Source organism: Elaeis guineensis, chromosome 11, assembly GCF_000442705.2.
Source record: "Elaeis guineensis isolate ETL-2024a chromosome 11, EG11, whole genome shotgun sequence".
Taxonomy (NCBI): Eukaryota; Viridiplantae; Streptophyta; class Magnoliopsida; order Arecales; family Arecaceae; genus Elaeis; species Elaeis guineensis.
Window position 1 is genome coordinate 121,419,265 of NC_026003.2, and position 16,189 is coordinate 121,435,453.

Genomic DNA, 16,189 nt, shown 5'->3' on the forward strand with positions numbered 1-16,189 from the left:
AAAACGGTGACCGCGGCTTTATTTCGGGAAAATCAGAGGGAAGGAGAGGGAGAAGAGGCCGATGATCGGTCTCAAGGGGAAGGGGTCTTCTTATAGAGCACCCTAGGACTCCGAGGGGTCCTAGGAGTCCTAATTTCCATGGGTTTCGCCGGAGAAGAAGACTCCTACCGGGAGTCTTCTTCCCGGTTTGCTCTGTTTTTTTTTTTTTTTTTTTTTTTTTTGGGCTTTGATCTGCTGGCTGGGCTGGGCTATCACATTAGAAGCATAAAACAACATGAACTACACTGCATAGAGTAACATCTCGCTAGCAACACTATTGATATCCTCAGCAATTAGAGAATTTATAGTTTGTGGTGGATGTGAAACTTATATCTGAAGGGGGTTTCCTCTTTTCTCCACTCTCACAAAAGTTACCAAGAAAAGAGATGCATCTGAATGATAATATATGGTATCAAGATGCTTGGACATTGTTGCAGAGACTATGAGAAGCTATACATGGAAAACAAGAAGCCACCATGCCAGCTAGGAGAAAAAAAATTCTATTTTCCTCATCTATGGATGCAAGATAAAGACTTGCTGAAATAATTTCACCAACGCAGCCACTTTCTAAGCAACAACAGGAGAGACTTCTAGAATTTTTTAGACTTGAAAGTTATAAGTGTTTCTCTCCAAGCCTTAGACAAGCATTTGAAGTTTTAGCCATGGAGTCTAAACGTCTTTAGTTACTTATTAAAACATGACACTTTCAAATAAAAAATGAAGAAATGGTGAAAGATAATGAAGAGAATCTATGACCATTAAATCTAAATTTGGACTATAGTTAAGCAGACTGTATAGCTAAAAAAAAAAAAGGGGGGGGTTGTTGTTGGGGGGGGGGGGGGGGGTGGTAAAAAGACCAAGCTACCACAACTTCTAAGGCATACACTGAAGAAGATGATTTTGCAGTCCTGTGATCTGATAGAGGTGACAAAATTAATATGAACAATTTGGAGTGGCTCAATGAAAGAGTAAGAGCACCATGAATAAGTAAAAAGGTGCATACTCATGCGCGCATGCACATCAGCATATGCACATGCACACATGCATGCATACATGCACACACGCACACATGCATCGTGCATACATACATACATATATGTACACATAGCAAGAACCATAATAGAGTGAAAAAAAGTTTCAGAGATCTAAGACTATTTGGTAGCACTACTGCACTAGTTATCTGAATTAAGTTTTAGACAAGGCTTTAGGTCATCTCATTAGCATATACATACATACATGCATACATATATCTAACCCAGATATGTGCAATAAGATCATTTTAAGACATACCTTAAACTTAAGATTATATCCAAATTCCAAAGAGGACAGAAAAGAGCAAGTAGGAAACTACATGCACTCAAGGGAAACAGCAAAAAACACCTGCTCCTGAAACTCTAACAAAATGCAAATAAGAATAAGAAGGCAGCATATGCAAAATCAAGAAATAAGCAGATATCAGATAATTCTTAAGCACTATTAGTACATTCAATAAGCTTTGCTAAGAAAGGTGGAATCAACTAACAAGTGCATTCATGATCAACTGGTTGAGTTCAAGCTAAAGATCAGGATAATTACAATGAGCTAAAATTGCAATCATCATTATTTAACTAACCAACCCAAATAGTACTTTCACATAACAAAGGAACATCTGGAGTTACAATCAACAGAATCTAGAATGCTTCCAAGATACAATCATGCTCACAGAGTCACAAGCACGGTGCCATAGAGAAATTAGGAAATCTGGAAACTTCTCACTGTCTCACTTCAGACAAGCAGACAAAAGCAGGTCGTGTAGTTATAAACATAAAGTACAATGAATACATAAGATATTAAGGGAAGGGACCAAAATGAAACTGAATAAATAGATAAAAGAAACAACTTCTTACACACCTCCATAAATAAGTCCACTGACATGCAGTCCTCTTGCAACCCCTCCGCCAGCAAAGCTTTTGAATAAATAGAGTTGTTTTTAAGCACTGTCAGAGGACACCCAATGTCCCACCCACCACAGTCACAATGTCCACCTGACCTCCATCTCTCAATAAGACTAGAAGGGCCACCAGTTCTGATAAGTGGACCACCATGAAAACCAGCTGGAACTAGAACATTCATGCTCCTGGGATGTTTCCTGGAAGTTCTCACAAGACTTTCGTCACTATTTTCCAAAGCAGACGAAGGCTCTGGACAATTATCAACATGACCAGCTCTCTTGAGAAACTTAAGGCCCCAACCACCACCAGCTGCCAGTTTATTGCTATCATGCTGATAGTCTTCCACAACAACTGCAGCCAACTCAGTACTGGGTGGGAAATCATCTGCAAGGTGATTCAAAGCAAATGATTCATCAATATTGCTCAACTCATCTATAAACAGTTCCTCCAGATCCTCAGATTGAGGGCTTGCTTCACCAACTTGGGTAGATGTACACTTAGATGAATGACTTGATCTAACAATTCCTGCCACTTTCTTGGATAACCCCTTGCTTTTCACAAGAGAAGAGGAGGACCTTTGCATTTCTTTGGAATGGTCTTCACTAGCACCAAATAAGACAAACTCAGTCTCTACGAATTTAGATCGATTGGAATTCAAAACTAGTGAACTTGATACCTTCATCTTCCCAACAAAATTCAAGGCGCTATTGACAGGGTTTCTGGGATCCTTTTTACTGTAAGTTTTCGAATGAAACAAGTACATGTAGTCCATGGCTTTGTCAACCGAGGCCTTGATTTTTAGAGGACTGGCTAAATATAATTCCTTCAGATCATCATTCACAGAGAACACAAAATGAGGCATCCCACTCTTCCATATGCAGCGAAGAAGCCCGGTTGAAATAGAGTAATGTGCCGATGAAGAGGACCAATATGAACATAGTGAGTTTGTAGTTGAGCAAGACAGAAGCATCTCATCAGAGAAGTCATACTCATATTTTTGCTTCATAGGAGGAATTACTGCCATCCTGGATTTTTGCGATAAGGCGTTCAAAGGCCCAGAAGGAGCACTTCTCGACTCTAGGATTCTACTTGTCCAGCACTGGCCTATCTTGATCTAACATGTCCCATTGTACCATCTGAAGAGCCAAGCCTGAAGAACAGTGAGCTTTTTATGAGGGTCCTTGCCTTGACACTTGCCTCTATAGAACCAAAATCTATCACTGAAGGACTCACAATTACATTCACTGAATGAGCTGCTGGAGAGCAATCAACAATGAAATTACCCAGATCATTTATGCTCTTGTTCTTCTTCAGGCTTTTAAGCTTTTGAATGTATTACCTGCTGATGCCACATTCACCACAGTGTGTAACAGGGATTCAGTCCTACAAGAGATATGAACAGTCAGAACTAATCTCTGCTGATTTAATGCAATGCTGTGCAAACTTCCTATTGAGGCTGACGAAACTGATACAATTTGGAAAGGTGACTTCTTTGATGAATGGACATGATTTATGGTTACATGTGGGACTCACGTTTGAATGCCTGACATCCAAGATCAAAGGTAGGTTGCTGCTGATCTTCTCAAACTCAAGTTTAAGTTCCGATAGAGCATAACTCGAGTAATTTCTTCTTCCAATCCCTCACTGTCTGCACTACAATGTATCATATTCTCATTGGGGCATACTTCTAGCTCATCCAAATATATACAATTTGTAATAACCCAGAACCTCACCCAAAAAAAATAGCCGGAAGATATTATTTGGGTTCCTTTATCCTATATAAATACCCAAGATATTCCCAGCAAATAACCAATATGAGGCTCAATACATGCCTGCATGGGTTCTCAGACATTTCATCCCTGTGTTTGACATGGCACAACTAATTATTGACCAAATAGGATGAACTCCGGCACATGCGCATTTTACAACAAAAATCAAGGTATAGCATTAACTAGACACAGCTACAGATTTCTGAAAATGCAGTCAAGAAATTCAACGATGATTTCCTTCTCAAATTGCAAGTGATGCCAAAACACTTCAGCAGCGCAATAATCAAACAAACTCTTAAAATGTTGAGCATGAAAATGTTTTATGATTTAGATATCATTTTACTAATTAATTATACAATAAATCAGGTACACAGAACTTGGACTTGTAAATAAACATACCAAAACAAAGTAGAATCGAGTGCATTTCCTGCTAAGATTGCGCCTAGTTGGTTCTCCGGAGAATGCAGAAATAGTTTCATTTTTAGCAGGTTTATATTTCCACAGAAGGAACCTTCATGAGTTCAGGAGATAGATCTCACCGCCCTTGTTAGCAGCCCTAATCCGCATCTCTTTTTTTCACTTTGAACACCACATGGCAGACTGTTGGGCCACAGGTGGAAAATTCCCTTTCTCAAACAATTATTAGGAATAACATTTTGTTCTATAATTCCTCCCTATTCATGCGCTGCATATTTTTACTATTGGTAATAGCGAAAATGAACTATTGGGTGGATGTCTGGCCAGGACACCACCTCCCAAGATCTTTTCAGTACCACGCGATGCAGCAGGAAGAAAGAAGAAACAAAACAAAAGAAAAACAATCAAAATACATGGATCAGCCACAAAAGGGCTCGCCTCCACGGAGCATGCAAACTTCACAATGAAAAAGAAATTTTACAAGAGGAGACCTCACCCTCAACCCTTGTACACCCAATTCTCTCTCACCTGAAGTTCCCCTCACAAAAGCTCTCTCTCTTGAAGACCCCCTGAACCCCTGAAGTACCTGGCGACCGCTGTCCAGGAGCCCTGCTCCTTCTCTTACAGCAACGCTTCCGCCTCTCTTTTTCTTTTCGGGTTCGTACGGTGCGAGAAAACCAACCACGCCCTCTGTTCTCTGTGTACAGGGCTTTTTACAGACCTTAATCACGACTTAGATCATGATTAGGACTCCTTAATCAACCCAAATCACGTCCCAGACCGTCGGATCAAGACCGGAAGCCACCTGGGCCCTCCGATCGTGCTCCGATCAATGGAATAGTACCGTGGACCACGAGAAACGCGTGGAAAATGCCCACGCGGTCCACAGGCCCAGCCGTGGACCGCCCGGTCCACGGTGGACCGGTGCAAAGGGCCAGCAGGCCGCTGGCTTGGGCCGGCCCGCTCCCGCGCGCGGGCCTGCGCGCGCCTGGGCCGCGCGCCAGGCTGGGCCGCGCGCCAGGCTGGGCCGTGCGCCCGCCTGGGCCGCGCGCCTGGGTCGCGCGTCCCGCGCGGGCTTGGGTCGCGCGTCTCGCGCGCCGCCGCCTGCGGCCGCGCCGCTGCTGCCCGCCGCCGCTCGCCGGTGGTCCTCCGCCGCATCGAATCTCGTGCCGACTTCAAAAGCTCGTATCTCCTCCATCCGAGCTCTGTTTTAGGTGATCTTGGTCTCGTTGGACTCCGTTTTTCGTCGCGAACCTCACTGTGGGCTCAATATGGACGGAATCTCGAGGTGTCAAATCCTAACAATCTCCACCTCAACTCGATATTCGGCCTCCTCCAAACTCCGAGAGCTTCTGGATCTCCTCGCCCCCATGCCCTGGGGCAATCGCCTGCTAATCATGGATGGGCAAACATGGGAGTCGAGCCAGGTTGCTCGATCCCATCTCCGTCGTATGCTGTGCTCCTCCTGACCTGAGACCTGCTCGGGGCATCGTCCTGCGGCAATAGGAATCTCACCTTACGACGTCGCCTCTCGTCCTCCCGAGTCTCTTGTCTCGTGCCCGATCCGCCTCCTGGAGCTCTACCTCGCTCTGGGCTCCGCCTGGCTCCCGAAGCTCCACCTCGCATTAGGCTCCCTGTCAGGTAATAATGTCCTCTGCTCCTCTTCTTCCCCTCCAGCACAATCCTATCGCCGCGTAGCACCCTCAGGATTCCTCCACCAGCTACCGTCCTGTAGCCTCTCGAATCCAGTCTGCTAAGTGAGATAAGATTCCGCCTGAAATCGGGTATGTATCGGACCTCCCCCAATCTCCTCACTGCACCGTCATGTGTCCTCCAGCTGACCGTCCCAATGCCTCTGATCGCACAGTTCGATCCATCCGGCAGATATACAGTGCCCTCACTGTTCTTCAGGGAGTCAAACTGCTCCTCTCTGCAACATACATGATAGAGGCATGCAGAATCTAATATCCACTGCTGGGAAGAAGTAGATACCTCGTCAGATATCTCCAGGACATCTCCATCTAAATCGCTGCCGGCCGTCGCTACAGCAGCCATCATCCAATTTTTGAGTTGAAGGCAATCTCTGACTAGATGCCCTAACTCCTCACACCGGTAACACCTGGTTTTGCTCAAGTCCCTCCTGGACTTGGACCGCCCTCGTTGCGATCTCCTATCGCTCCGTCTACCGCTTCCTGCTCTTCCAGAAGCCACCAAAGCTGAGCTACCGCCACCTGAGCTCGGGTTCTCCCTCCTGAGAACCTCGTTCTGGAGTATCGCCACGGTGACCTCGTCCATCTTGATAATGCTCTTCCCCACTAGAAGAGCAGTCACCAAGGACTCGTACGAAGGGAAAAGCGACGCCAGCAAAACCAGCGCCCTGGTCTTCTCCTCAACGTTCTCGCCAACGCTGAGAAGGTCGGTGAGGATCTTCTGAAAGTGGCTGAGATGCTCCTGCACGCTCTGTCTCTCAGTCATCCACAGTTGGTAGAACTGCCTCCAGAGGAAAAGAGTGTTGGTGAGAGACTTCGCTATATATAACTTCTCGAGCTTCGACCACAGTACCGTCGGGAAAGTCTCGCTCAACACATGGATCACCACATCATCCGCTAGGTACATGCGAATGGTACTCACCGCCTGCATCTGTAGCCGTTTTCAATCCCGTACCTCTATGGTGGTCGGCTTCTCATCGCACAAGAGAGCATCGATCAACCCATGTTGGATGAGCACATCCTTCACCCTTGCCTGCCACAAGGAGAAATTGCTCTTACCATCGAACTTGTTGATCTCCATCTTGATTGTTCCCATCTTCTCTATCTTCAATCATGCTCACCACTACTGCAATCTGCGTTCTTGTACCGTCTTGCTCTGATACCACTTGTTGGATGGATGTCTGGTCAGGACACCACCTCCCAAGATCTTTTCAGTACCACGCGATGCAGCAGGAAGAAAGAAGAAACAAAACAAAAGAAAAACAATTTAAATACGTGGATCAGCCACAAAAAGGCTCGTCTCCACGAAGCATGCAAACTTCACTATGAAAAAGAAATTTTACAAGAGGAGACCTCACCCTCAACCCTTGTACACCCAATTCTCTCTCACCTGAAGTTCCCCTCACAAAAACTCTTTCTCTTTTGAAGACCCCCTGAACCCCTGAAGTGCCTGGCGACCGCTGTCCAGGAGCCCTGCTCCTTCTCTCACAGCAACGCTTCCGCCTCTCTCTTTCTTCTCGGGTTCGTACGGCGCGAGAAAACCAACCACGCCCTCTGTTCTCTGTGTACAGGGCTTTTTATAGACCTTAATCACGACTTAGATCATGATTAGGACTCCTTAATCAACCCAAATCATGTCCCAGACCGTCGGATCAAGACTGGGAGCCACCTGGGCCCTCCGATCGCGCTCCGGTCCACGGAATAGTACCGTGGACCGTGAGAAACGCGTGGAAAATACCCACGCGGTCCACAGGCCCAGCCGTGGACCGCCCGGTCCACGGTGGACCGGTGCAAAGGGCCAGCAGGCCGCTGGCCTGGGTCGGCCCGCTCCCGCGCGCGGGCCTGCGCGCGCCCGGCTGGGCCGTGCGCCCGCCTGGGTCGCGCGTCCCGCGCGGGACTGGGTCACACGTCTCGCGCCGCTGCCGTCCGCCGTCGATCGCCGGTGGTCCTCCGCCGTCTCAAATCTCGTGCCGACTTCAAAAGCTCGTATCTCCTCCATCCGAGCTCCGTTTCAGGTGATCTTGGTCTCGTTGGACTCCGTTTTTCGCCGCGAACCTCACTGTGGGCTCAATGTGGGCTGAATCTCGAGGTGTCAAATCCTAACATGAACTGATCCCCATAAATATCAGAACAGAAATAGGACTAATGTAAGTATTGATAGTTTATTTTTATAGAATTTCTACTTCTGAGGCATGATGGACACATTCTCCATCCTTTGTCATGAAATCCACTCCGATAGTAAAAAATACGCAAAAAAAAAAAAGTGAAAAGATTTGTTCCATCCCTTCAGATTATACTCCAGTGACTCGAAATCATAAATTTATGGTAAAAAGGCACTATTGCTGTAATATGAATTGATGGGATATCTTTTGAATTGAATGGAGGCGGTACTAGTTAATTGGGAAGTTGAACTGCCAAAATTTTATCATATTGCCAAAACTACAAATGTATATGTCTACTTGTATGTGTATAAGGCGTTTTACAATGCATTAGCTCATTTAGTATATACGAATGTAAAGAAAAAAAAAATCAATGCTTCTCTTCCAAAGAAACAAAATTAGTGTAAAGCTAGCAAACTGCTCTACCACCAAAAATACAAGAACTAGCACAAGCTACATCTAAAATTTCTGGAAAACTATGGCCATCCCCTATCTGAGTCTTTAGTTTTAGTTTCAGAGATCAACTATGAACTATAGCAAATAAAAGCACGGTTTTTTAAGCCTTCAATGGGACTTTACATTGTCCTAATAAAATGGCAAGGTCGTATTCCTTCCTAATCTTCTATAGAAAAGAGTAGAACGGAAGATATATATATTTATAGGTATATACGAAAAATAAAGTTTCTTTTTTGGAGGGAGAGAGTATAAATCAAGCTACCATGTAATCAGAATCACAAGGAAGAAAGAAAATAAAGAGTATATCAGACTAAAGAATAAGGAATAAGAACAGATTCCTTGCCTCAGATATGATAGAATCCAAAGCTCGCCGAAGCTCCCCCGAAGCTGCAAGCTCGGATGCTCCGACTCACCCGCTCTTCTTTTATACAGAGAATGGAGAAATGAATCGCAGGTTTTCTCAAAAAGGAGCTTCCTTTCGCCCTTATGAGTCCCAAATCTCATAACCCAGAAGACCGGAGACAGAAAAGAGAAAAGAAGAAGGGGCGAAATAAAAAATTTGAGGAAAAAAAATAAACGGGTTTCCCAACCTGGACAAGACAATGAGCAAAGATTAGAGAACGAAAATAGCTATATTAATGCGGGAAAAGGTTTCATCAAAAAAAAAAAAAAGGGAAGGAGAGATAGACGAAAGCCGAATTTTTCCCCTGTTTATATGCTAAAGAGAGAAGAGAAGATCAGGATGGTGAAAAAAGAGAGCTTTCTGGACGCGGCACAGAGGATTTTCTCCTGTATTCCACTTCATGTAGAAAAGAAGTTCAAAACTAAGCACATGAAAATGACTTTGGTTCTAGCAAAACAGGAGCAGGGATATCTAGCGGGGGAAAGAGGCGCTCCTTTTTCCTGTTTCTCCACTATAGAGAGGGGACTACAAAGAAGAAGGTCAAAAAAAGACTTCTTTAGGGAGAGAAACGAAAGGGATTTCCCCTAGAAAACACTCAAGTAGGGAGACCCAGGAGAAACAAACGAAGAAGGATAAGATGAACTGTAGAGTGGAGTCGGTTCTCTGTCGGCTTCTCCTTTCTAGCGCGTGCCAGGTCCAAACAATCGAATCAACTCCTATGTCTATCACCCTGAACAACTGTAATCCTTTAAGCCACCATTACCAGCAGTAGCCAAGAAAAGAAGAGAGATAAAGAAAGCAACTAACTTTCTTTTAAATAAAAAAATAGAAAACGTCGTTTTAGCGTGGAAGTGCCATGCCAATTGCCATCTAATCCTGATGTGATCGAGCGCGGGGTGAAGAAAAAAAAGAAATTTTTTAATCAAAAATATTGAAATAATATTTTTCAGCTCCTTGGAAGAGAGTAGTTGGGAGGACGCGATGGGATGAGAGCAGAGATTCCGAGCTCCCTTCGGCTTCGTATGGTGATGAAACTAATCACACGAAATGGGTCTCTTTCTCTTCCCACCTATCCCACCCCTGTTTGACGCCTTCACTTCTACCCTGCCCCTGTACATTGCCCAAAGGTTAAAACCCGGGGATTTAAGAACTGATCACCGTCGTTCTTCTGTTCTTTGGCTGATTGCCAAGCCTCTGGCGTTGTTGCAGGAACGATGGGTACCAGAGAACACCGCACGTTGCGCATTAAAAATGTGTTGGTGTGGCGTATATCGAGCATATCCAATCGGAACGAGCATTAAAGTTGGGATAACGGGATTGTTTTTGGCTACTTGCATTAATTCATCGAAGGCCTGCCTGCAGAGGTGGTGCGAGAAATATTTTTTTATTTGATTGGTGCTCCAAAGACCTTATCAATAGGAAAAATAATTGAAAAATTATTAATCACATATTTTGTTTTCATGTAAACGGCCATGGTGCAAATCACGCCTCGTTTGGAATCAATTTATTATTCAAAGGCTCCCCATTCAGTAAAATCTATGCCGTTTCCGCCTCAGCTGCTTGTTTGGATATCACAGAGGAATGTCACAACCCCCTTACCGCTTCAATCAAGCTGGTGGTCGTGTAAGCACCATGCTCAATCTTTCAAACCGACAGTGGCAAGCGGGAAGTGGGTAACAGTTGGCTTCGCAAGAACAGGTGGTGCTGGTGGCATCCCATATATTTTGGGCTCCAGGCTATATCACAGACTGATGATATAGAGTTAGAGCACCAGATAGCGGCGGGCATAAGAGGAGCTGAATGTTGGAAAAAAAAAAAAAATAGTGGGCTCTTTGCACACTTTTTCCACGAAACATCATCTGCTTCTCCTAAGGATCCTTAATATTTTAATTCTCGAGTCCCCACAAATGGCTCAAACTTCAAATTCCCATGGTTCGGAAACAGGACCGGGCCAAGACAACCCAAGAAACAAAAACCAGGACAATGCTACTTCAACCCATTCTTGAGACAGAAATATATTACAGCCCTTGCATGAGAGGTGAGATATTTGCTAGCTGGATATTTGCATGAGAGGCGAGTTTGGCGTTTTAAATGGGAATTGGTTTCTCAGAATTGCTTGCAGCCTTCTCAAAAGTAGACGAAGAGCTAAAAAGATGGGCGAGTTTTTATCATTTCAATAACAACCTTATATTATTTAAGTTGTCCAGCAAAACAGTAACTCATAGATTTGGAAGCTCGACACTTCACCTGTTCCAGTTTTGGGTTCCGCCAGCGGCACTCCAAGAACCATTGGCCACATTATATTATTGATTACTTTATTGAACTCTTCCTTCAAAAAAGATTACTTTATTAAACCCTTTGTTGGCCAAAGTCAAAGCACTCAAACCTGCAATAAAAGAAGGCAATGAGCCGGACAAAGCAACGCTCCGGTTCACCGGTACCAGACATCCTTCTTCGAAGTTCGATAGGGCAACATACTAGTGCACTGTTTTTAGTAATCATTGCTAGTGATTAAGTCAAAGTTAGGATATCTTTGACTTTTTAACCCACATCCACGTGGTGATGTTCTTTTTTTTAAAGGCCCATCACAGCCTAAGTATTGTTTACGTTTGAAGTTTGATGCAAAATTAGCGCTCGAAGCAAAGCCTGAGAAGGATTCCACGTTTCAGTTTTGACTTTGGTTCCCACTTCCAAACACAAACGAAAAAAACAAAAAAGAGGCCAATAACTAATCATGCAATGCACAACAGTCTCTCTCTCTTGAAGTATATATTTTTGAGTTAAATGTATAGCAAATAAAAATAATATATATGTAAAATTAGCACATGAAAATGTTTCCAATGCATATATTGAGTCTCAACTATAAAAAAGATGATGCTTAATTGTGAAGCCTTTAAGTTTATTCCTTCCAAAATTACATAATAGACTATCAAATCTGATTTCATTGATTCCACTAAATTAGTTATCTCTTGAAAAATGCAAAACTATGATAAGTGATTGTCTTAAATTTATCGCCAACATTAAACAATAATATTATTTATATTTATTTTTTGAATGTTGTGATCTTTTGTGCATTTTTTAGGTATTCGTGATGGCTAAATAATATTTCGAGCATGTTACCAAAAAAACATCATCCCGACGAATTTATATCTTAAAAATAAGAAAAATATATTTTTAACTATTAAAAGTTCCCTATAAGTGTTAAACCGATTTGTCAAATTTATCTCTTATTAGCAAGGTTAAAAATTTGAGAAAAGTAATGAGAAATATCTAATTGAGTTTAAACTTAAAAGTAATTACCTACTTAAGTTTTAAGTAAAAAATCCTCTCCATTTGAAATATAACTTAAAAGTAACTATCCAAATGGGATGAAATAACTCAATTACCCTTATAATTATAAAAACAACACTATACTATTATAAAGTAATACTATACTATTATAAAATAATATTGCACTATAATAAAAAAAATACTACACTATTATAAAGTAATGCTACACTATTATAAAGCAATATTGTATTGTTATAAAATAATACTACAATAAAAAAATACTATACCAAGATAATGTAATACTATCTTATTGTAAAGAAATACTATATTAATATAATACAATAAAGCAATACTGTATTATTATAAACGAACACTACACTGATATAATGTAATACTATTTTATTATAAAAAAATATTATATTAATATAACAAAATAAAGTAACACTGCATTGTTATAAAGAAATACTACACTAACATAATGTAATATTATTTTATTGTAAACAAATTTAGCATTATAATAATGTAATACTGTAATATTTTAAAAGATATGAAGAAAATTTTAATTAAAATAAATAATTGTTTTTAATTTATATTTAAAATTAATAAATATTTTTATATAAAATTTATTTAAAAAATTATTTTTAAATTAAAAATAAAACTGAAGATTTATCTTTGATCCCCTATAAAAATTTCTCAAACTCATTTCTTTGAGTTGTGAGGTGTGTGCTTCTCTCACGTGTACCAAACGTGCTAATAGCTGGAGTCACAATTATTGTCTGGAAGAGACGAGCAGGACCACCAGGGGAGCGGCGCCTGTAGCCGTTGATGGCAACCGAAGAAGGAAGAGACGAACACCTCTCCTCCTTGTTCCCTCCGGTCCCGACCTTCCAATTCCAAGCCCTAGACCCCCCTATCGTCACCTCTCTGGGGTTAGGGTTTGGGATTGGATTGGGGTTTCTCCTCTTCACCCGATCCAGATCCATCAAACCCCTTTCCACCGCCATCATGGTCGCCGACGGCGCCATCAAGGGCACCAAGGTCCTCCAGGATCTCCACTCTCCTTCCCCTAAAGTGATCGTCTTCGCTTCCAAGGCCTTGATCAAGGGCTACAAGGCTTCGAAGCGCTTCATTCCAGCCGGAACCAACCTCGGAATCCATCCCCTCATCGCCAAGAGGCTCAAAGCTTATTTGAGCGCCATCAATTTGGTCAGATACGCGACCTCACCTCTCTATGCGGATGGATTCCTGGGGTTGGGGCTCCTGAAGGGTGGCTACAAGTTTTCCAAGAATTTCTTGAAAGTTCTCGAAGGGTTTATGGGCTTGCAATTGGATTCGGCTCTCAAGAATGGCGTCGATACCTTGGGTTTGCTGGTTAGGGTTGTGTTTGTTGCAAGAGAGCTCAAGCAATGGATTGTGATCGGATGGCCGAGAAAGAGGCGGCACGAGTGTGGCTTCGCGAGACGCATCGATATGAGGTATGGGGCTTGTTTGTGTTATGAAAGAACGAATTTTGACGGGGATTGTAGATATGTGACAGGTTTTCCTGTAGAGAATTTTCCTAAATTGGAGAGAGCAGTGATTAGTGAAATGCCTTCGGAGCCGGATCTTTCTGAACTGCTGTGCTTGTCTATTCCTGTACATGAGGTGATACCAATGAATTTACTGTAGTTATTGTAAAAATGCCTGGTTTTTTGCATGCACACGAGGACAAAAATTATTGATATTTGTAGTCTTACGGTCTAGTTTGTCAATTGATTGTTGTATATAAGGAGGAAATTGGCACCATCAACGTTGTTGGTTGGGTTCATTGGTTTCCCATTACCTAATGATGAGTCATGCAATCAACATTGTTATTGAGCTCAGTAGAGGATGAAATTTATTAGCTCATCAACAAAAGTATTTTTTTAGGCTTCCAGTGTATTGAAATTTTGTTATGGTTCAAATAGCTGTAGCAGCTCTTTAGTCATATTCAGCAGTTTGGAGAACTCATACAGTTCACCTCATGATATGTAGTGGGCTACCATGATCAAGTTTATTCATTTTTTTGTAGATTAGAAAGTTAGCTAGTTTCTGAAGTTCAATATTTTAGATACTGAAGGAGATGTTGAGGGTCATATAGAAGCATTGTTGATAGAATTGACATTGTTAAGGAGAACGGAAGAAGTACTAGGTGTGCAGTACTGAAAGAGATGTTGAGGGTCATTTTAGACACATTGCATATGCATGCCACAAGGAACTAACTAGGTGTGCAGTACTCCTTCAATCAGAAGCTAACACTTTAAGGTCCAGATTATGCCAAAATCAATGCCAGAGGAAAAAAGAAAAAAATATGATCGTTGTTATAAAAGTGTAATTGATCAAGCATTAGAAAGAAGAGAGTAAAATTGAGGATACATCATGGTAACCAGAAAATATGATATTTTTTCACTGAAAAGATATGAAAAATTTCATTAGAAGTGTGACTCTGCTTGCCACCAGAATGAGGGAAAAAATGAAATTGCTTTCATTATATAAGCAATTGCATCTTCTGTTCTTGTGGCATTTGCTTTCATAAGTAGCATGTACATGTGCAGCACAGATATTGGAAATTGAGAAAAAAGAGGAAGGGAGAAAAAAACTGTGTTTACTTAAAAAAATCTAAAAAAATCTAGGTTAATTTTATGTCGGAAAAGATGTTTGGGTGCTTGTGATACTATATTTGCCTTTTTCTTTGTTAAGAAATATTAGAAGCGATCACAAAGAGGAATGGCCTCTAAAACTATTAGTCAGTAGATGCATAGGCATAAATTTTTGAGTGTATATATGGTCTAGGGAGAGGGACTTGCCCTGGATCTCAACATGTCTGGAATAATTGAGTTAAGTGGATGGTGAAGTTTGATTTTTGCATATCTTACTCCCAGTATATTGGCAATTGGATCTAGATTAAGGGAGGCCGTAAGTTCAGTTGAGTTCAGGTCTTGTCAACTATCAGCCACCTTATGCCAGTATGCATGAGGTTAACCCAACCTCAGTCATTTGTGATTTGTTGGTGGTCAAATTTTTAACTGATAATAAGGGTGGCCCAGCATGACTCAACTTGAGCTGACCTAACTCATCTTACCAAGCAGACAATTGTAACAGCCTACTCATCTAACTTGATCCAATTTCCTTGAATTAACCATATCATTGAAGTTCCTCCATTTGAAATTTTATAAACCACCACCATTCAGATTAATTTTCAGAAATGCACAATGTTAAACAGAATCTAATCAAACCTCTGAAATCAAGGAAAAAAGCAAAAAATTATGAAAATATTGTAAAGAAGAGAAAGGGGGGTGGGGTGGGGGACGTCTGCTTGGTCGCCAGCTTCCATAGGTCACAAGTCATGGATACTGCGTAGCAACTACAGCTCATGGTGTACACAGGAAGAGAAAGTGTTTGTTATGTATAGTAAGCAATAGAGTGGAAAAAGGAGAGATCGGGACTTCTACTTTTAGGGTTTAGATGTAGAATCTATTTGGAGGTTCAATTTTTCATGATCCTGTCTTGGTTATTTTCTTGAAGATAGAAAGACTAAGATTTCCTTGTTATGGGCCTTGCTTCAAAAGTTTTACTTTTAGGTTTAGAATGCTGTATTACATCTATTTTGACTTATGCCTACCTATCTAATTTTAACATGATAACCAAGGACACGTTAAGACTTTGACCTGAAACTGATATGTTTCATGAGGCATGAATAAAGACCTAACCTAACTCAATTTTTGGATGACCCTTCTGACAGTCATCTAGTTAGGTTGATTCTTAGGTTGTGTTGAAAGTTGTCTCTCATGTCATGTTTGTCCAAGTCTTCTTTGAGAATTGAGATCTTTCACAAGAGTGGTGACTTCTTGATCTATTTTGTGCCTTACACCCTGCTTGTTTCAAGCATGAAGCTGGAAGAGGCTTGGAATGTGTCTTATTCTGGCCAAATGGGTTTTGAAAACTGGGAATAAGAAGGAACCAGTGGCTCTAACAAAGCTTGCTTGTTCTTGGATAATACTTCTATGGGACAGTTGGA

General features: G+C 41.8%; 2 protein-coding genes across 2 annotated transcripts; one reads left to right on the plus strand and one right to left on the minus strand.

The window, feature by feature from the left end:
* Positions 1-2,014: 2,014 nt before the first annotated feature.
* Positions 2,015-9,959, minus strand: LOC140852628 (uncharacterized; the record flags this gene model as incomplete). The annotated part of the gene is given in 3 exon segments (XM_073246146.1): positions 2,015-3,353; positions 3,504-3,829; positions 8,824-9,959. A coding segment is annotated over 1 exon segment (980 nt), but the record flags the coding sequence as incomplete, so codon positions are not given.
* Positions 9,960-12,885: 2,926 nt separating this feature from the next.
* LOC105054438 (uncharacterized) lies at positions 12,886-13,960 on the plus strand. Its single transcript, XM_010935941.3, has one exon. The coding sequence runs from the start codon at positions 12,979-12,981 to the stop codon at positions 13,819-13,821; it is 843 nt and encodes a 280-aa protein (XP_010934243.1). The 5' UTR covers positions 12,886-12,978; the 3' UTR covers positions 13,822-13,960.
* The last annotated feature ends 2,229 nt before the right edge of the window (positions 13,961-16,189 follow it).